Raw genomic sequence first — 20,767 nt, 5'->3', positions numbered from 1 at the left:
TAATTGGGTACTCTAAATTTATGTTTAAAAATACTCAGTTCTGTGGTGCCAAACGATGATCAATAATCTTCGTCATATTTAATAATTAATTTGCACGTGTTCTGCTTTTGTTTCACCCAGATATAACATTTGACAGTGTAACTCAGCTTAGGTGAAGAAACTGTATCAGCAGTTCAGTTTACAAACTTCTCATCTCATTTCCATGAACTGAATATTATAATGATTTCAACTTCATTTTTTATTAATTTGCTTTTGCCATAGTTCGACCTCAAAAGACAAACAAACGTGCGCCGTGTCTTTGAGTGAATTTACTGCATGCCAGTCTATTTAGTAAGGACATGTATGTATGCAAACAGAAAGGGAGGGAGGGGGTGTTGTTCCAGGTCTGCGGGCTCTGATTAAAATCCCTGACAGTGGGGATCGGTCTGCAGGGAGATTGCGGACAACCTCTTGTGCTCACTAGGGGTCGTCGAATGTCAGAAAATCAATTTGGTAACAACAGGAAGGACGCGCAACTAAGCACAAGATCCCTAGAAACACTCGGATTAGCAACCGCAGTGCCTTTATAAAATTACAAGTGTGTGGAATCAATGAATCGCTAGCTGAGGCCAGCCGGTCACCCCGCGACAGAGCGAAACAGTGCAGCATAAAGTGTGCAGAAAGTTACAATTGGCGCACAAATGGTATTTTTTTTTTAAAAAGGGGGCAGGCTATTTAAGGGCATTTAATCGCCAGGTTGCGGGATAATTTGAGGATTGATGGAGTGACGTCAGTACGTACCTTGATAGCAGAGTAATCTCCTTGTGGACGGTCTAATCTCAGAGGGAAATGGGCACGTTTCTACTCAGATGTGGGTGCACGCTGTAAGCGCGGTGCTAGCGTGCCAGCAAATCGCTCCCGGAATGAGTAAAGCGAGAAGTAAAATAAAAACTCTTTAATAGCAGCTTCTGTGCGGCTCCTGAACTCCACTCTGCGTTTTCCGTCCAGCGAGTCTAAGGTATGTGCAGCACTTGGCGTCTATCCCCCTCCACTGCCTGTCGAGATGTTTAACCGCACGGGGTAGATAGAGATTTATTTGAAGTCTTTTTGCACGGCGATTTCAAATAACAAAATCCTGTCATTTGGGTTGAAATCTAAAGCAATCGTTTGGACTGGGTTTTTGCGTTTTAAGGACAAAATTGTGAAATCGGAGCTCTTTGAGCCAATCTGGTTACTTTCCGGGCATAGCTGAGTGGCTGGCTACCTGTGGGTTAAAATGTGCTCTGGTGATAGATCAGACTGACTCCCGTAATATTATCGCTGCTGATTATGTAACTGGGCTGAAAGGTCAGGGCGTACCGTGTTAGCAGATAAATACCCAAAGGATGAGTTTAAACCCCGCCTGCAGGCTACACTGTGTGTGGGACCACAATGTCATTATAAACTAGCATTCACTCACTGCCCGATGAAATGACATGTGTTCGATCAATGTTGTTGCTTTTTTAAAAAAAACTTTAATGAAAAAAAACCTTCATCAAGGACATGTAGGGATTTCTCCTTTAATATTCTGGCATAATCTGTTCACATCAGGCTTCATGTTTCAGCAAACTTGCACGATCCGGGGAAAATAGATTCTAGGTGGACCACTGTACATGAGCAGGCGGTAGAAACTTTTACCGGAGGGTAATTAATGCATTGATGTCAGGTACTATTTTTTTTTAAGGCTTGAGGACAGTAATATAAAAGGGGTCGCGTTGGCCAGGTTTGAGTAACTCGTTCCTCATTCTTGAGTGATCTACTGAAGTTATCACGCATAAGGATTCATCTCTTTTGTTTCAAGGGTATAATTTGATAGACGAGACGATGAGTCAATGATAACTTAAGCAGAGACAGTTGAGGATTTAATTATTACAGCATTTGCTTCAGTTCCTGCATGCTACATGAACCGCTTACTGTTTTACCCTCCGCCCCCCCCCCCCCCCCCGATGAAAAGCGATTAAACACATATGAACTTGACTTACCAGCCAGTTGCAACAGAACTAACTGGCATCTTGTTCTTACTGTAGTGTTTACGTGTCCTCCTTTGAAAATACATTAGTTGGTTGACATTATGGGCAGTCATACCATGAATCTAACTTGATGCTGGGAAGTGTTTTTTGCATTGCCCTCACACAAGAGCCAGGGCTGTCTCTGGTCGCTTTGTATCCAATATCATGAATGGTTCAAGCACAGGCAGCGATTCCAACCACAGCGTCAAGGCATCTTTTTACCTTCTCGCAAGAACCATCAAAGCGACAACTAAATGCTTTGCTTGAACCAATTCTAGCAGCGGGAGAATACCTGGAGAAGGCTCCCTCACCTCACTTCCGTTTCACTGCAATCCTGCAAGTTTGGTAGTCTGCTCCACTACTACTAACGTTCATATCATAAGCCTCGGGTTTAAACACCTAATGCAACAACCGGATCATTTCGGACTTCAAAATCGTCACCGTCACTGGTTGGAGACCAGTGAGCAGAGTTCTGCATAAATGTTTAAGTATCCATGCATAAAGCACTGATCTACCCGATCAGAAGCTGATGTGAACAAGCCACATTGTCACATTTTAACGGCCGATAACATTAAAACAAAAAGAAATTCGAACTTCCAGTTAATAGCGGAAAGGATGAGATGACAAGGTTTCACATTAAGACGTTTTATTGTAACAAAAGACTTAAAGCACTATTGATTAAACACTATTTATAGGCAACTTATAGTTTAAATCACAAACCAGAAAATTGCCCTTTATCTTTTATCACAACCAAAAACACAAATGGGGTGGCACAGTGGTTAGCACTGCTCCCTCACAGCTCCAGGGTCCCCGGCTCAATTCCGGCCTTGTGTGACAGTGTGGATTTTGCACTTTCTCCCCATGTCTGCGTGGGTTTCCTCTAGGTGTTCCGGTTTCCTCCCACAGTCCAAAGATATGCAGGTTAGGTGCATTGGCCATGCTAAATTGCCTCTTAATGTCCAAAAGGTTAGGTGGAGTTACTAGGTTATGGAGGTTGGAGGCATTGGCTTAAGTCAGGTGATCTTTCCAACGGCCGGTGCAGACTCAATGGGCTGAATGGCCTCCTTCTGCACTGTAGATTCTATGATTCTATAACACTTCACAGATGTACTTTACACTGCCCTTTAAGTAAGTGTTCAATTCTCCTGGAACCAGTTCATGGTGATTCTTAACTCCCACAGGTTTACTCTTGTTCTTTTCCTTTCTCAGCCTGGGAACTTTTCATCTCAGAACTGCCTTTCGCAGAGAGGGTTTTTTCTCCCTCAGAGATTCTTCCTCCAGCACAAGCTAGATGACTCTTCCAGTCTAAATGTATCTTCTCATGAATTTGGTCTTTACAATCTGAGCATGGGCTTCCACCCACAACGTGCATGGTAAACCACAGCATCTTGCTGTCTAGCTGCTCTCCCTCTCCTGGATCTTGGGAGGCACACCTTGCCTGTAAGATATTCTGGAACCTGCCCTTCTCTGTGGTAATGTGAATCACTTGGACTTTGTATCCAGGTAAAGATATTGACTAGCCATCCTATCTCTTATCTTGGACAGTTTAAAACAACTGTTTTCAATTAGACATTTTTCTGGGGCTTTGGAAACTAGTAAACCGTCTACTCTTAGCACCTAGGTTACTGCCTTTGTCTCCAATTATACACATCTTGCACATTCTTCCAGGTAAAACAATCTAGGCTCCCTTTAATCTCGATCAACCTACCAAAGCTTGCTGTCAGACAGATATCAGAGCAGGTCACGTGACACACTTTATTTTACCTTAAATTAAAGACACAGTCCCAAAACATAATAATCCTATAGATCTCATAACTGTAACACGATCAGCAACTTGCAGTACTTGGAAAAGAACACCTGTATCATACCGTCTCTGCAATGATAAAGGGACTCTGCAATGAGCCTACCAAGGCACATAGCTTTTTCTTGGCCTTGACTCTGTCATGTTCCTATATTTTTTGTCTGATGGTTTGGGTACCGATCCATGGCATTTTGTGCTTCGACTGGAACTTTCTTTTGCTTCCTTCACACTTTACATTGTTCTCCCTTTTCCCTTCAGTGGAAGAAGGGAGAACAATGTACAACAATGATAGCAGTAGTCCTGTAGTAACTTAGGCAATTTCTAATGTGTAAGTCTAGTGAATAAGCACGGATAGAGTATTTGACTGTTGGGGCATTGCAGTTGAGCTTGATCCTGTCCCCCACCTGTGCAGGAGCTCATGGATAGCAATCCAGACTTGTATCCTTTGAGGCAGCAATTTTTCCCCTCACCAACTCTGATTCTGTAACTAATAGTGAGGCCCCTCTAATACCATCTCTGGTTGCGATCTGTTAACTCAAGTAAGATGCAAAGCCTTCCTAGTTTATATGGCCCAGGACTGTGCCAAGTGGTTTATTTAGTCATTTAACTTGGATGTTTGCCCTCCCCCACCAGCTTATCTGCCAAGCCCCAAACACATCTCTCATGCCCCCCCCCCCCCCCTCCCTCCCTCACCCCACCCCGCCAGCTCATCCTACCCTCCTGAGGTCCCTGACAGTTATTTGGGCCTCTGGTTCCCAGGACTTGGGCTCTGGCTGCTCCATGCAATGCCTTTTCTGCCCACCATAACGCTGTTGTTGGAGGGACTGGAGTGCTGCCAGCCAATCTGATTGGCTGGTAGCTCTCCAAGGTGAAGCTTCCTCCTGACTGAGTGGGTGGAATTTTTGAGTTATGTCAATCAACATTCAATAGAGCATAAAATGGTAGCAGGGCTCTCAGAGCCAATGGGAATGTGCTCCCAGCTGTCTCTTCGGATTGGCCCCCGCCATCCTAAAAGTTCAGGCCCATGTTGATTTGGTTGTGCTTAACCACAAAAAGAACAAGAACCAATTGCCAATTGTTGCTGGCAGCGTTTTATGGAATTGCCATTACAACTTTCAAGCATTAGATTCACACTGTTTACTAAATGCCTCCTGACATATGTCAAACTGCAACTACCTGACATAAAAATATCTGTTTTATTGCAATTTCCATGTACACAGAGAAGCACAGTGGTTAGTACTGCTGCCTCACAGCACCAGGGACCTGGTTTCTATTCTGTTTTGTGTGGAGTTTCCACCTTTTCCCGTTGTCTGCATGTGTTTCCTCCGGGTGCTCCAGTTTCCTCCCACAGTCCAAAGATGTGCTGGCTAGATGGATTGGCTTTAGTATCCAGAGATGTGCAGATTAGTTTACGTGGATAGGGCAGGGTGGATGGGGGAGTTGACCTGGTTAGAGTGCTCTTTGAGGGTTTATGGACCGAAAGGCCTCCTTCTGCACTGTGGAGATTCTATGATCTTCAAATAAAACATGTGGAATTGAAGGAATTGATTACAAGATAGGAGACAGAGTAGGATTAATACGGATATAGATTAGCAGATCATAAGACATAGGAGCGGAAGTAAGGCCATTCGGCCCATCGAGTCCACTCCACCATTCAATCATGGCTGATTTCAACTCCATTTACCTGCTCTCTCTCTCCATAGCCCTTAATTCCTCGAGAAATCAAGAATTTATCAACTTCTGTCTTAAAGACACTCAACGTCCCGGCCTCCACCACCCTCTGTGGCAATGAATTCCACAGACCCACCACTCTCTGGCTGAAGAAATTTCTCCTCATCTCTGTTCTAAAGTGACTCCCTTTTATTCTAAGGCTATGCCCCCGGGTCCTAGTTTCCCCTGCTAATGGAAACAACTTCCCTACGTCCACCCTATCTAAGCCATTCATTACCTTGTAAGTTTCTATTAGATCTCCCCTCAACCGCCTAAACTCCAACGAATATAATCCCAGGATCCTCAGACGTTCACCGTATGTTAGGCCTACCATTCCTGGGATCATCCGTGTGAATCTCCGCTGGACCCGCTCCAGTGCCAGTATGTCCTTCCTGAGGTGTGGGGCCCAAAATTGCTCACAGTATTCTAAATGGGGCCTAACTAGTGCTGTATAAAGCTTCAGAAGTACATCCCTGCTTTTATATTTGCATTTGCTTTCTTAATTACGGACTCAACCTGCAAGTTTACCGTTAGAGAATCCTGGACTAGGACTCCCAAGTCCCTTTGCACTTCAGCATTATGAATCTTGTCACCGTTTAGAAAATAGTCTATGCCTCTATTCTTTTTTCCAAAGTGCAAGACCTCGCACTTGCCCACGTTGAATTTCATCAGCCATTTCTTGGCCCACTCTCCTAAACTGTCTAAATCTTTCTGCAGCCTCCCCATCTCCTCCATACTACCTGCCCCTCCACCTATCTTTGTATCATCGGCAAACTTAGCCAGAATGCCCCCAGTCCCGTCATCTAGATCGTTAATATATATATAAAGAGAACACCACTCGTCACCGGTTGCCATTCCAAAAAAGAACCTTTTATCCCAACCCTCTGCCTTTTGCCTGACAGCCAATCATCAATCCATGTTAGTACCTTGCCTCAAATACCATGGGCCCTTATTTTACTCAGCAGTCCCCGTGAGGCACCTTATCAAAGGCCTTTTGGAAGGCAAGATAGATAACATCCATTGGCTCTCCTTGACCTAACCTATTTGTTGTCTCTTCAAAGAACTCCAACAGGTTTGTCAGGCACAACTTCCCCTTACTAAATCCATGCTGACTTGTCCCAATCCGACCCTGCACTTCCAAGAATTTAGAAATCTCATCCTTAACGATGGATTCTAGAATCTTGCCAACAACAGAGGTTAGGCTAATTGGCCTATAATTTTCCATCTTTTGTCTTGTTCCCTTCTTGAACAGGGGGGTTACAACAGCGATTCTCCAATCCTCTGGGACTTTCCCTGACTCCAGTGACTTTTGAAAGATCATAACTAACGCCTCCACTATTTCTTCAGCTATCTCCTTTCGAATTCTAGGATGTAGCCCATCTGGGCCCGGAGATTTATCAATTTTTAGACCTCTTAGTTTCTCTAGCACTTTCTCCTTAGTGATGGCTACCATATTCAACTCTGCCCCCAGACTCTCCTGAATTGTTGAAATATTACTCATGTCTTCTACTGTGAAGACTGATGCAAAGTACTTATTTAGTTTCTCAGCTATTTCCTTGTCTCCCATCACTAGATTACCAGCGTCATTTTGGAGCGGCCCAATGTCTACTTTTGCTTCCCGTTTGTTTTTAATGTACTTAAAGAAACTTTTACTATCATTCCTAATGTTGCTGGCTAGCCTACCTTCATATTGGATCCCCTCTTTCCTTATTTCTCTCTTTGTTATCCTCTGTTTGTTTTTGTAGCCTTCCCAATCTTCTGACTTCCCACTACTCTTTGCCACATTATAGGCTTTCTCTTTTGCTTTGATGCATTCCCTGACTTCCTTTGTCAGCCATGGCTGCCTAATCCCCCCTCTGATAACCTTTCTTTTCTTTGGGATGAACCCCATGACTAATGGTGTCCCCCAGGGATTTTTACAGGGAATTCAGATTTCATTTTTTCACTATATTTGTAAATACCTTGAATGAAGAGTAAGAACAGGTTTGCTGACAGAATTAAGCTAGGTGGCAGAGTCAGTTGAGTAAATGGAAGCAGAAAGTTGCAAAGGGACATTGATAGATGGAGTGAATGGACAAAACTGGGACAGATGGGAGTTCAGTCTAAGAAAGTGTGAGCTCATGTACTTTGGACCTAACAAAGATATTGTGGAATATTGTTAAAATGATGAGAAGCTAGAAACTATGGTTGAGCAGAGACATTTAGGGGGTCCAAATGCCAGAATCACTAAAAGTTTATGGACTGATACAAAAATAATGAAAATATTAACAGATTCTTGCCCTTTTCTCAAGGTGGCTGGAATACAAGGGGTGCACATTATTTTGCAGTTTAACAAAGCTCTGTTGAAATGAAATGAAATGAAAATGAAAATCGCTTATGGTCACAATTAGGCTTCAACTGACGTTACTGTGAAAAGCCTCTAGTCGCCACATTCCGGCGCCTGTTCGGGGAGGCTGTTACGGGAATTGAACCGTGCTGCTGGCCTGCCTTGGTCTGCTTTCAAAGCCAGCGATTTAGCCCTGTGCTAAACAGCCCCTCCAGATCCCATCTAGAGTACTGTGTTCATTTCTGGGCACCACACCTCACAAAAGATATTATAGACTAGGAATGGACGCAGGGCAGATTTACTAGAATAACGCAGAGCTAAAGTGACTGCCAAGTGAGGTGGTTGAGGCAGATACATTAGCGACCTTTAAGACTTAGCTGGATAGGCACATGAACAGACGGGGTATAGGAGCATACAGGTGGTTGGCCTAGATAGGACACGTGATCGCTGCAGCTTAGAGGGCGGAAGAGCCTGTTCCTGTGCTGTTGTTCTTAGTTCTTAAAGAGTTAAATTATGAGAATAGGATTCACAGGCTAGATATGTATATCCTTATAGAAGATTAAGGGAATATAGAAGAATAAGGCCTATCTAATTGAGGTGTTTAAAATTGAAATATTTTACAAAATAGATAGGGAGAAAATATTTCCTCTGTTGGAGAAGTCCGGAACCGTGGGTATACCTAAAGATTAGAGCCAGGCCATTTGGAGTGACATCAGGATGCATTATTTTCCACACAAAGGGTGGTGAAAATCTGGAACTCTATCCATCCAAGAAAAAATAATGTCAATTGAAAATTTCAAAACTGAGATTAAAATATATTTGTTGAGTAGCTCAGAAGAGGTTGTGGTGGGGACCAACGACAGCAGCTTTGGTCTTTCCAATATTTAGTTCAAGAAAATTTCTGCTTATTCAGGACTGTAGAACCCTCAAGAGTATTGAAAGTCAAAGAGATCTAGGAGTACAGGTACACAGGTCATTGAAAGGGGCAACACAGGTGGAGAAGGTAGTCAAGAAGGCATACGGCATGCTTGCCTTCATTGGCCGGGGCATTGAGTATAAGAATTGGCAAGTCATGTTGCAGCTGTATAGAACCTTAGTTAGGCCACACTTGGAGTATAGTGTTCAATTCTGGTCGCCACACTACCAGAAGGATGTGGAGGCTTTAGAGAGGGTGCAGAAGAGATTTACCAGAATGTTGCCTGGTATGGAGGGCATAAGCTATGAGGAGCGGTTGAATAAACTCGGTTTGTTCTCACTGGAATGAAGGAGGTTGAGGGGAGACCTGATAGAGGTATACAAAATTATGAGGGGCATAGACAGAGTGGATAGTCAGAGGCTTTTCCCCAGGGTAGAGGGGTCAATTACTAGGGGGCATAGGTTTAAGGTGAGAGGGGCAAGGTTTAGAGTAGATGTACGAGGCAAGTTTTTTTACGCAGAGGGTAGTGGGTGCCTGGAACTCGCTACCGGAGGAGGTGGTGGAAGCAGGGACGATAGTGACATTTAAGGGGCATCTTGACAAATACATGAATAGGATGGGAATAGAGGGATACGGACCCAGGAAGTGTAGAAGATTGTAGTTTAGTCGGGCAGCATGGTCGGCACGGGCTTGGAGGGCCGAAGGGCCTGTTCCTGTGCTGTACATTTCTTTGTTCTTTGTTTGTATTTGCACAGGCTGCCGGACAGGTCTGAGGCAAGGAAGTGCTAGAAAGAGGTAGTGTTGGTGAGTTAGAGCTGGGTGCCATCAGCATTTATGCGCAACCTGATGCATTTTCAGATGATGTTGTAGAAGGCAGCATATACAGGAGAAATAGAAGGGAGGCATTGATAGATCATGGGTGACTCCAAAGATTTTTTAAAAATATAAATTTAGAGAGCCCAATTCATTTTTTCCAATTAAGGGGCATTTTAGCGTGGCCAATCCACCTACCCTGCACATCTTTGGGTTGTGGGGGCGAAACCCACGCAAACACTGGGAGAATGTGCAAACTCTACATAGACAGTGACCCAGAGCTGGGATCGAACCTGGGACCTCGGCACCGTGAGGCAGCAGTGCTAACCACTGCACCACCGTGCTGCCCTTGGGTGACTCCAAAGATAATGGTGCAGGAAGAAAGGCAGATGATTCTTTGGCTAGATAGAAGTGGAACGAGGCAAAAACAGTCCCACCCAACAAGATTAGAGACATTGGAAGAGGATATTGTGGTTAACCATGTTAAGAGCTGCATGATATGTTGAGAGGATGAGGGATGTTTACCACAGGCACAGTCTCATAGGATGTCATTTGCGACATTGCTAAGGGCCGTTTTAGTGTTGTGGTGGGGAGTTAGGAGTAGGGAGGAACTAAACATGGAGTTGTTGAAAAGATGTCAAAGATTTGAGAGGCAGCAGCTCAAGCAAGAACTTTTAAGAGAAAAGTTTGATTGTTGATTGGGCTTAAGTTTGCAAGGACAGTGCGATTGAGTTGTTTTTTGAGGAAGTGTGTGATGATGGCAGATTGGAAGGGAAGGGGACAGTACCCTAGGAGAGTTGACTGTTAAAGATATTATCTGATGTGGGAACCAGGAAGGAAAGTGGGGCAGTCAGCAATTTCCTGGCAATATAGTTGAGAGAGCAGCTGGTGGACCTCATGGACCAGACAAGTTTGGAGAGGACATGAGGAGAGATAAGAGAAATAACAGAAAAATGCAAGTTCAGGGATAAAGTAGGTTGGAAAGTTTGACTTGGTGGGATAGAGAACAGCTGAATTGATGATCTGAAATTTAGTTACTAGGAGGTTCCGGGGTTCCTCAGACTTGTTGGTAAGGGTGGAATGACAGGTGAGAAGGATTTAAGAAAACAGTCTTATTGAAGAAGAAAAGCTCATGGTTATCTTGGAATTCCAGGATTATCTTGGAATAGTGAGCTGTTTTGGCAGAGGAGACCAAGATTCTGTAATGGTCCAGCCAGATTTGATGATGAAAGCTGTCTACTATAAACATTCCAAGTGGAGTTAGGGTTATGCTGGGGGAAATTACCAGGGTGAGAAAAAGTAATGTATTTAATGGGGAACAAGGGCTTTAAAGTTAGAGCTGGTGTCGTGATTTTTGGATTTGATTTATTGTCATGTGTACTGAGGTACAGTGAAAAGTATTGTTCTGCGTTTAGTCAAGACAGATCATTCCATACATGAAAAAAACATATACATAAATACACAACGTAAATACATAGACACCGGCATCGGCTGAAACATACTATTTATTCCCTGTAGTACTACTCAGTAGAGAAGATGTGTGAAGAGATCAGTTCAGTCCATAAGAGGATTATTCAGGAGTCTGGTAACAGTGGGGAAGAAGCTGTTTTTGAACCTGTCAGTGTGTGTTGTCAGACTTTTGTATCTCCTGCCCAATGGAACGGGTTGAAAGAGAGAATAACTCGGGTGGGAGGGGTCATTGATTATGCTCCCGCATACTTTTAGGAATAAGTATATGGAATTCAATCATTTACAAAAACAAACAATGAACATACACACCGGTATGTATTTGATACTGTTACTTTTGTACAATATTGAAGAAATAGGAGCAGGAGTAGGCCATTTGGTCCAGTGAGCCTGCTCTGCGAATGGATAGGATGGTGGCTGGTCTGATTATCGTCTTAACACCACTTCTCTGCCCACCCTCCCAAAAGCCTCAACTCCCTTGTCAATCAAAACTGTGTCGAACTCAACCTTGAATATATTCAATGACCCAGCTTCCACTGCAATCTATGGAAGAGAAGTCTAAAGACTAACAACTCTCAGGAGAAATTTCTCCCATCTGCACCTTAAATGGGAGATCCCTTATTTTTAAATCATACCCTCTGGTTCTAGATCCCCCCAATAGAGGAAATACCCTGTCAGCATATACTTTGTCAAGCTCTCTCAGAATCTTTATATGTTTCTTTCTTCTAAACTTCAATGGATACACACAGGCCCAACCTGCTCAATCTTTCCTTATAAGACCATAACCCCGTCATCCCAGGAATCAGCCTAGTGAACCTCCGAATTGCTTCCAATGCAAGCATATGCCACCTTAAGCAAAAGACCAAATCTGTACCAAAACTCCATAAACTTATCTACATCTGAAAGATTAATTCTATTACAGAAATAAGCTTTGATCTCTATTGCTAAGTATTTTGAATGTTTGAGAGTTCCTACTACTTTTGAAATATGTTCCCCTGCTGGCCCATTGGTTAAGGCACAAAAGTAGTTAATCCATTCATAAAATGGCAGATTCCAACCCTGTCTGTGCCAAGCTAGCAGACCTTACCAATAACTGCAACAGGGCACTGTAATTGGGATCAATACCGCTGGGTTAGGGAGAAGAGGAAAAACTGATTGAGCTCACTTCTCCTAATTGTAACCCAATTTGCCCGTTCTGGGAATTTGCATGGATGGCAAGATCAAGATTGGCTGTTGTGCCCCCAATAGTCTATTTGCCTGCTGGCAGTCACTGCCTAAACCCCCACAGAAATCTACATCAAAGGCTATGCATTGCCTGTGGAATCCTAGTCCAGAAAAGGAGGAAGAAAATCGGGGGAGTGGGGGGGGAGTGATAAAGAAGAGGAAAAGTTTAATTTTGGCAGGTGAAGGTGTAATTTTTGGCAGGTGAAGGTGTTATAATTTCTATCTGCAGATTAAAGTATTCAAAACCGAAGTGGGAAGAGATTTTAAACTGTGCAAAATATATACATTTCCCTTTTGTTTTCGGTGTTTCAAATGGAAAGTGGGGAAGAGACGATTTTCTTTCTACTGAACTCGTAAGAAACTACAATCAGCTGCTACAGCAGCTGTGGATTTCCCTCCCTCTCTCACTGGGGTTTAGTTTCATCATTGAAAGCCAGTCTCCTCTTGTACTCCTCAGCTAGAGACAGAGAGGCGTCTTTAGCCACTCCATGACCTTAGCTTTTTATTTATTTCTCGCGACGTGGCTGCTGTTGCTGTGAAGTTTGCTTTATCAAGAAAAGCGATCAAACTGGTCCGGATGACCCTGATTGTATGAATAAGTAAGCAGGATGCTCGAGGTTGCTGACGACTATTATATGCCTATAGGATTTTCGTAAGTTAGCAGAAAAGTGCTATTGCTGGCACTCTGCCTCTGTAGTGGATGTCATCGTTGCTCAGAAGCTGTCTAGGTCTTTGTTTAAATTAATGCTCTCCTGTGCTTTTGCAGAGTGGATGTTCACAAGGCTGGACGCTTCTTTCCCCAGCGGCCTCCTCCATCCTGAAGGTTGAAAATCGACTGGATTAACAAGTCAAGGAACAGATAGCAGGGAGAAACTCCATTTACAACGAAGCAACTTAACAAAGCTGACATTAATCAAATCTCCGTCGAACCTCCGAGTAACATAGGCTTTGCATTTCCCTTCAAAATTCTACCGTCCACTTCTGTGTTCCACATTATTTGAGCGTTTAGATATCCTTAACCAAGACTGCATGGGGTAGACTTTTTGCACAAACAACCCGGCCAGTATTTAATCAATATAAAACATGAATGTAATTGCACTGTTACTCACTGGATTGTCTCTATCTGGGAAACTCCACTGGACTAGTGGCCTCGAATACGATTACTCTTATGATTACTATGATGAAGAAAAGGCGGAGGTCATTGATTATAAAGACCCGTGTAAAGCTGGTAAGTGAACGGCCAAATGATTTCTGCCGCCCTCTATGCGAACGAAACGTCTGAAATAATACATTCAGAAAGTTGTACTTGGCACGGGATAGTTTGTTAAACATTTTTAGGCTGTGCACTTCCGAAAGCCGGGGTTTGTTGGCAGTTATTTAGCACGATACCTCGTGTGGGAGCTAATTGTTCATCATGCTGCCTCCGTGCAAATTAACGGGAGTGAGCCGTTTTATCCTGCATTGGGGCGATTCACTTGAAAATACGCTGCAAGTTTCGTTTTGGGGTTTAATTAATATCCTAATCAAGGTTTCACTAGAAATATCATATTGCATTCCAACTTGCCCAGCGCGATATTAGAACATGCAGGTTTGTGTGTTGCTGGAGGGGACTGACCAGCTTCAGTCTCGCTCTGGCTGGTGTAAGGTTGCCGTTATCTCTGGAGAGACTGCCGCTTCTGTAGGTTAGCGGCGAATTGGCTGGAATTCGCAACTGGACTGTTGTTTCCCTAACGTTCACTGTGATTGACGGCCCATCAGCCTATAGTTTACTGTTTCCGAATAAACCCACCACATGGTAATTATTGTCTTTATTGGAGGCCAAAATGATATATTGTTCCTTTCAGCATTTCCTTGCACGAGTCAGATCACAGGTGAGGGCGGGGCGGGGAATGGCGCGCGGTCTCCTCCAGGTGTGGGCGGGGCGGGAAATGGCGCGCGGCCTCCTCCAGGTGTGGGCGGGGCGGGGCAGAGCGCGCGGTCTCCTCCAGGTGTGGGCGGGGCGGGGCAGAGCGCGCGGTCTCCTCCAGGTGTGGGCGGGGCGGGGCAGAGCGCGCGGTCTCCTCCAGGTGTGGGCGGGGCGGGGAATGGCGCGCGGCCTCCTCCAGGTGTGGGCGGGGCAGAGCACGCGGCCTCCACCAGGTGTGGGCGGGGCAGAGCGCGCAGCCTCCTTCAGGTGTGGGCGGGGCAGAGCGCGCAGCCTCCTTCAGGTGTGGGCGGGGCAGAGCATGCGGCCTCCTCCAGGTGTGGGCGGGGCGAGGGAGGGCGCGCAACCTCCTCCAGGTGTGGGTGGGGTAGGGCGCACGGCCTCCTTCAGATGTGGGCGTGGCGAGGGAGGGCGCGCGGCCTCCTTCAGGTGTGGGCACGGCGAGGGAGAGCACACGGCCTCCTCCAGGTGTGGGCAGGGCAGGGCAGAGCGCGGCCACCTCCAGGTGTGGGTGGGGCGAGGGAGGGTGCGCGGCCTCTTCCAGGTGTGGGCAGGGTGAGGGAGGGCGCGTGGCCTCCTCCAGGTGTGGGTGAGGGTGCGCGGCCTCCTTCAGGTGTGGGCACGGCGAGGGAGGGCGTGCGGCCTCCTTCAGGTGTGGGCGTGGCGAGGGAGGGCGCGCGGCCTCCTTCAGGTATGGGCGCGGCGAGGGAGGGCACGCGGCCTCCTTCAGGTGTGGGCGCGCGGCCTCCTTCAGGTGTGGGCATGGCGAGGGAGGGCGCGCGGCCTCCTTCAGGTGTGGGTGGGGCGGTGGAGGGTGGGCGGGGCGGTGGAGGGCGCGCAGCCGACTCCAAGTGAGGCCGGGGCAGAGGCTGGAGGATAATTCGTGGGTCATCGCTTCCGATTTGACTTAGGTCATTGGAGGCTTTAGGGCAGGTGTTGGTAAGATTGAACCAATTTAAATTTACTGACCTGTATTTATATTTTGAACCAAGATGGCTTGTCAATAAGCTTAATTGTTTTATAGGGACACGTATATCTATCTACCTGTATGATCCATATGAGGGCAGGTCACTTTTCAAAACTTTTACACAAGTAAATCGCGCCAAAAGGTGAAGAAACTCTCACTATATTGCTTACACGGACCTCTTACAGTTCAATGACTTGGTTGTCCATCCTCGTTTTGGAAATGACCGTGAGTGTCGGAATAGAAATGTGTTAAAATTGTAAATTAATGAGTCCGGTAAAACAACTGATAGAGCCTGTTCTTCCATTCAGTTAGATCGTGATGGATTATTTACCTCAAGGCCATATCATTTGATCAGGTTAAAGTCCAACAGATTTGTTTTGAATCACTAGCATTCAGAGGGCAGCTCCTTCATCAGGTGAGTCATCAGGTGAATCTAGTGATTCAAAAAAAAACCTGTTGGATTTTAACCTGGTATTGTAAGACTTCTTACTGTGACCATCCCAGTCCAATGCCGGCATTTCTACATCATATCCCTTGATGTCATTAGTATTCCGAAATCTATCAATTTCGGAATTGAACATGCTCAATGATTGAGTTTCCACAGCCCTGTAGGTTAGAGAATTCCAAAGATTCACACCCGCTTGAGTGAGTAAATTCTTCTAATTTTAGTTCGAAACGACGAGCCCCTTAATCTGAGACTCTGCTCTTTGGGTCTAGACTCAGCAGCCAGGGGAACCATCCCATCCACATCCACCCTGTCACACACTGTAATAATGTTGTACTTATCAATGAGATCACCTCTCATTCTTCAATTTTCTAGAGGATACAGGCCCAGTTTCCTCCATCTCTCCTCATCAAACAATCCCAGGGATTAGCCTGGTGAACCTCCTTTGCACTCCCTCGATGGCAAGCACATCCTTCCTTCCATAGGGAGGACAAACCTGTACACAATACGCCAGCTGTGATCTCACCAAATCTCTACACAATGGCAGCAAGTCTCTACACAACTGCAGCAAGACATATTTATTCCAGAACTCAAATTGTGCCATGAATGCTAAAATGTGCCTTCCAAATTGCTTGCCGCACCTTAATGCTAACTTTTAGTGAGTCATGAACAAGGACATCCAGGTCCCTTTGGAGGTCAACACTTGGCAACATCGCATCATTAAGAAATGATCTGTCTTCTTGTCTTTTCTACCTGCCTGGATAACATCCCACTTATCCACATTATGGGCGTGATTTAATGAAAAAACAAAAGAGTCCTGTTTCGGGGCGGGTGTAGCGGGGTCGTTCCCAGTGCTTGTTGAACCAGGATGACCCTGCTAACTAATCCCACTCTGCTGTTTTTTCCGGCCCCGGCGGGGAACGTTCCCCGAGGCTGCACAAGCAGAGCACCTCAGTGCAGGAAGAGATCAGGGCATCATTTTTAAACGGCACCCCGATCATTCGACCATCCCGCTGGTGCAACCCCCCCCATGCCCCAACTCCCCTATAAGCGGGTCCTCGAGCCCGCACCCCACCTCATACGGGCAGGGCACCCATGAGCCCGATCTCTAGCATGGGCAAAATGCTAGCTTGGCACCCCAGCATTGCCAGATCCAGATGGGCAGTGCCAAAGTGTCCAGGTGGCATCAGGTGCCACCCTGCCCAGAGTCCAGCCACCCAGTGGCCTCTGATGGCATGGGAGACACCCAAGTGATATTCTACCTGGTCCTTGTTTGTGGGGACCAGTGCTAAGTGGTGCCCAATTGGGGTCTCCTCGACGAGGCCAGTAGATCCCAGGTCCAGAGGATTTATCGCCCTTCAAACCAATATATTTTTTGAGTGCTACCTATTTATTAATACTGATTTCTTTCAGTTCCTGATTTTCACTAGCCCCTTGGTGCCACTACGTCTGGGAGATTTACTGTATCTTCCTCAGTGAAGACCCACAAAAAGTAATTGATTTACTTCTCTGCCATTTCTCTATTCTCCATTATAAATTCTCCTGTCTCTGCCTGTGATGCACTAACATTTGCCCTTGCTACTCTTGTCCTATCCGCATACATAAAGAAGTTTTGTTTTGAAAAATATCTTTGTTGGATTTTTCACCTTTTATATCAAATGTTACCAGAGCAAGACAACACGCATGCATAAATAAATTTTTGTCTGCCTGTTTCTTGCTAGCTTCCATTCTCTTTTCCCTCACTTTTTTTTTCAGTTTCTTGATCATCTGCGGGATTCTAAATTGCTCACAATGCTCAGCCTTACCATTTTTTCTGACAACCTTTGACCTAATGCAGTCTTTAACTTATTTTGTTAGCCATGGTTGATTCACGTTTTGTGTTGGGATTTTGTGTCCGAGGAATGCATATTTTTTGTAGATCATGTAATATTTCTTTAAATACCAGCCATTGCCTGTCTACCATCAAATCTTTTAATGTACCTACTCAATCCACCATGGCTAAGTTGCCCCTCACACCTCCATAATTTTTTTTGTTCAGATTTAAGACCCTAGTTTCAGAATGTTCAGATTTAAGACCCTAGTTACAGAATGAACTGTATCACTTTCAAACTGAATGTAAAATTCTATCATATTATAGTCACTACTTCTTAAAGGCTCATTTGCAGGAAGGTTATTAATTAGCCCTTTCTCATAATGCTAAATCTAAAATGCCAGATTCCGAGGTGGTTCTTCAACATACTGCTCCAGAAACCTATCTCATGCACACTCAAGGAATTCACCCTCCACAGCATTATTGCTAATAAGGTTTATCCAGTCTGTATGTAAATTGAAGTTGCCCGTTATTACTTTAATGAAATAATGTAGAATTGCCTTGTATGAGGGCTATTCACACCTGTTATTCCTCTCATTGTTCTACCTACTTGTTAGTCTTTCTGAATTTCTCAAGTTAATCTGTGAAAACTTTAAAATAAAAAAAATTTAGAGCACCCAATTCATTTTTTTCAATTAAGGGGCAATTTAGCATGACCAATCCACATACCCTGCACATCTTTGGGTTGTGGGGGCAAAACCCACTCAAACACCGGGAGAATGTGCAAGCTCCACACGGACAGTGACCCAGAGCCGGGATCGAAACTGGGACCTCAGCGCCATGAGGCAGCCGCCCTAACCACTGCGCCCCACCATGCTGCCTTATCTGAGAAAGCTTTACTGAACCTTCCCCCGCTTCCTCATTTTCTACAAAATCCCTATCATGTGTTTCTTCACTTTTAACCAGGCCTCCTGGTTGTGCTTTCTGGCCTTGAAGGCTAATCTCTGGATCATATATGGGGTCAGCATATCACACTTTGTGATTTTCATAAGAAAGTAATGTTTTGCTGCTTATAGGTGGGAATTCAGTGCCACTGCCGATGCTGAATGTTGTAAGCTTGACAAAGCTGCAGAAGTGATTCCAGGGCAGTGTTTATTTCCCCCAAAGAAGTGATTGGGATTATGTGAAAAAATTGAATATATATTCCATTGCTCGAGATACAATATGAAAATTAGCAGCAAAATTGGCATTAAAAAATACAAAGTTCTGGGCCACTTTATCAAATGTGATATATCTTTACCTTCCAATGTTTATATGCAGGTCAGATATGTTGCATTTTGAAACTGTTAATACTTTTTAATACTTTATTGTTTACATGCCGGTCATGAACTTTGGTTCAGCCAAATTTGGCTCCCAGTTTTCAGCCCTACAAGTACCTGGAGATAAATATACTTGTGGTGCATGGCAGGCCAGATACTGTATTGATGGGGGCAGTAATGTACATGCAGGGAAAACCCCAAGAAATATGCAAAGTGGGTAACACTGACTTGGTGTCAGCATTGCTATTTTAGTGTTCAACTCTCCAGCTGAATCACCTGCTTAACATCTCACAATGTGTTCAGCAGCAAAAAGAACCCTCACCAGTCCTATTTTAAGGAACCATCAATTACTTTTAAGGTTAGTTGCTGATTGATTGTAGAAATGTTTGGTTTCAGTGGTTCTTTTAATGCTGTTAAAGTCTGCAAGAATGGTGCGGCATATCTTGAATGACTTTGACCTGATTTTAGGGATTTTGCACAAGCTACTTGCTCACAGACGTGGGTGAAGTAGATTGCATGCTCATTGGACACCATTATGAGTGATAAAATGAGCTGAGTGAACACCGAGTAGGACAAGTTGCTAGAAGAAAGGAGACGGGATCGTAGCAGCTAACCATACCAGGGTCTTCAGGGAACAATTATCCTATTTGAACTTCAGCAAGAAACAGTATACCTGATGTCTCCGCTTCAAGAGCCACTTGTGTGGCAAAATGTGCCACCCGCTGTAGCCACAATCACAGCTTCATAGCAGGGCAAGGACCGCATGGTCAGCAACTGACAAGGTAACTGTCATCATTAACCTCCTTCCAGACAGGAGCAGGAACATCTCCCAGTTTTCATCCACATTTGTGTAAGGGAGGTCACAGAGACTCTGTGTTTCAAGAGAGCTGAATACATTTCAGTCTCTCTTGCCAGAGGAGAAACAGATGGAGTGAGCAGGGGATGTCATGAGGATTGCTGTCTTCCCCAAAGTATGGAGCGCCATTATTGGCATATGTTGCTTTTTGGGTGTGCCATGTCAACTTCGTGATGTACCTCGAGCAAGAGTGATTCCACACCGTCCATCCAGCTAGTCTTTAATCAAACACAATATTATGCAAGCCAGTGCTTGATACCCTACAGCAGTCAGTTTCAATCTCAGGGTTGCAACCCATGGGTGGTTGGCGGGCAGGTGTCTGGAGGGTCGCATAGCCATCGGTCACGGCGTCCCGCTCGCAGGACAAAGTGCTCAACGGCCGCGACCGGCTTTTAAAAATGCCAGCCGGCCGTCCCATGCATACATGTCCCCTCAGTAGTGTGTAGGCCCAGAGCGGCATGGTGGCGCTGTGGTTAGCACTGCTGCCTCACGGCGCTGAGGACCCGGGTTCAATCCCGGGCCCCGGGTCACTGACTATGCGCAGTTTGCACATTCTCCCCCTGTCTGCATGGGTGTCACCCCCACAACCCAAATGATGTGCAGGATAGGTGGAATGACCACGCTAAATTGCTCCTTAATTGGAAAGAAAAGTCAGCAGGAGCCCAGCGAGACAGACCGCCTCCTCCTGACATCAATGTGCTGACCCAGGAGCAGATTCTTCTTGAAAATCGATGGAGTCTTCTCTCCTGAAGCAGCGGCAGGGAGCAGGTCATGAGCCCCATAGACTGATGTCATGTGCTCTGGGTACGAGAGAGATTCCTCCATTTTGTAGATGACATGTCAACTCTGTGCTGGCGTGAGCTCCAGGACCTCTGGTGAACAACCCACTAAGGAGAAGCTGAAATCAGGAACAAAGAAGTACATAGAGGTTTTCTAGAGGTATAGGTTTATTAATTGTGCCAGTGCAAATCAGGATGCAAAGCCAATGCATGTTGTATGCAGGAAAGTGTTGGCGAATGAAAGATTAAAACTCTCAAAACTTCAAAGGCATTTGAAGATTAAGCATGGCGAGTTCGAGGACAAATCTCTTGATTTTTTTCAGCGGATGTAGTGAGAACTTATACAGTTAACTGAAGTCCTCAGCAAAAATGTCACATTGAAT

The 20,767-nt window shown here is 45.1% G+C and overlaps 1 protein-coding gene across 2 annotated transcripts in view; it reads left to right on the top strand.

Annotated features, from left to right (window-relative positions):
• Window positions 1-606: 606 nt before the first annotated feature.
• The window catches only part of LOC140408560 (tolloid-like protein 1), a 537,833-nt gene continuing 517,672 nt past the window's right edge, over window positions 607-20,767 (top strand). Inside the window, exons 1-2 of one of the 2 annotated variants that reach the window (XM_072495934.1) lie at window positions 607-997; window positions 13,051-13,512. In XM_072495934.1, coding sequence (XP_072352035.1) covers window positions 13,368-13,512 — 145 coding nt within the window. In that variant the 5' untranslated portion in view covers window positions 607-997; window positions 13,051-13,367. The remainder of the gene's footprint in view (window positions 998-13,050; window positions 13,513-20,767) is intronic. The other variant, XM_072495936.1, reaches the window with a different exon arrangement.

Source organism: Scyliorhinus torazame, chromosome 3 (assembly GCF_047496885.1).
Source record: "Scyliorhinus torazame isolate Kashiwa2021f chromosome 3, sScyTor2.1, whole genome shotgun sequence".
Taxonomy (NCBI): Eukaryota; Metazoa; Chordata; class Chondrichthyes; order Carcharhiniformes; family Scyliorhinidae; genus Scyliorhinus; species Scyliorhinus torazame.
Note: the sequence above shows the minus strand (reverse complement) of the source record. Positions and strands in the feature narration are given on the sequence as shown.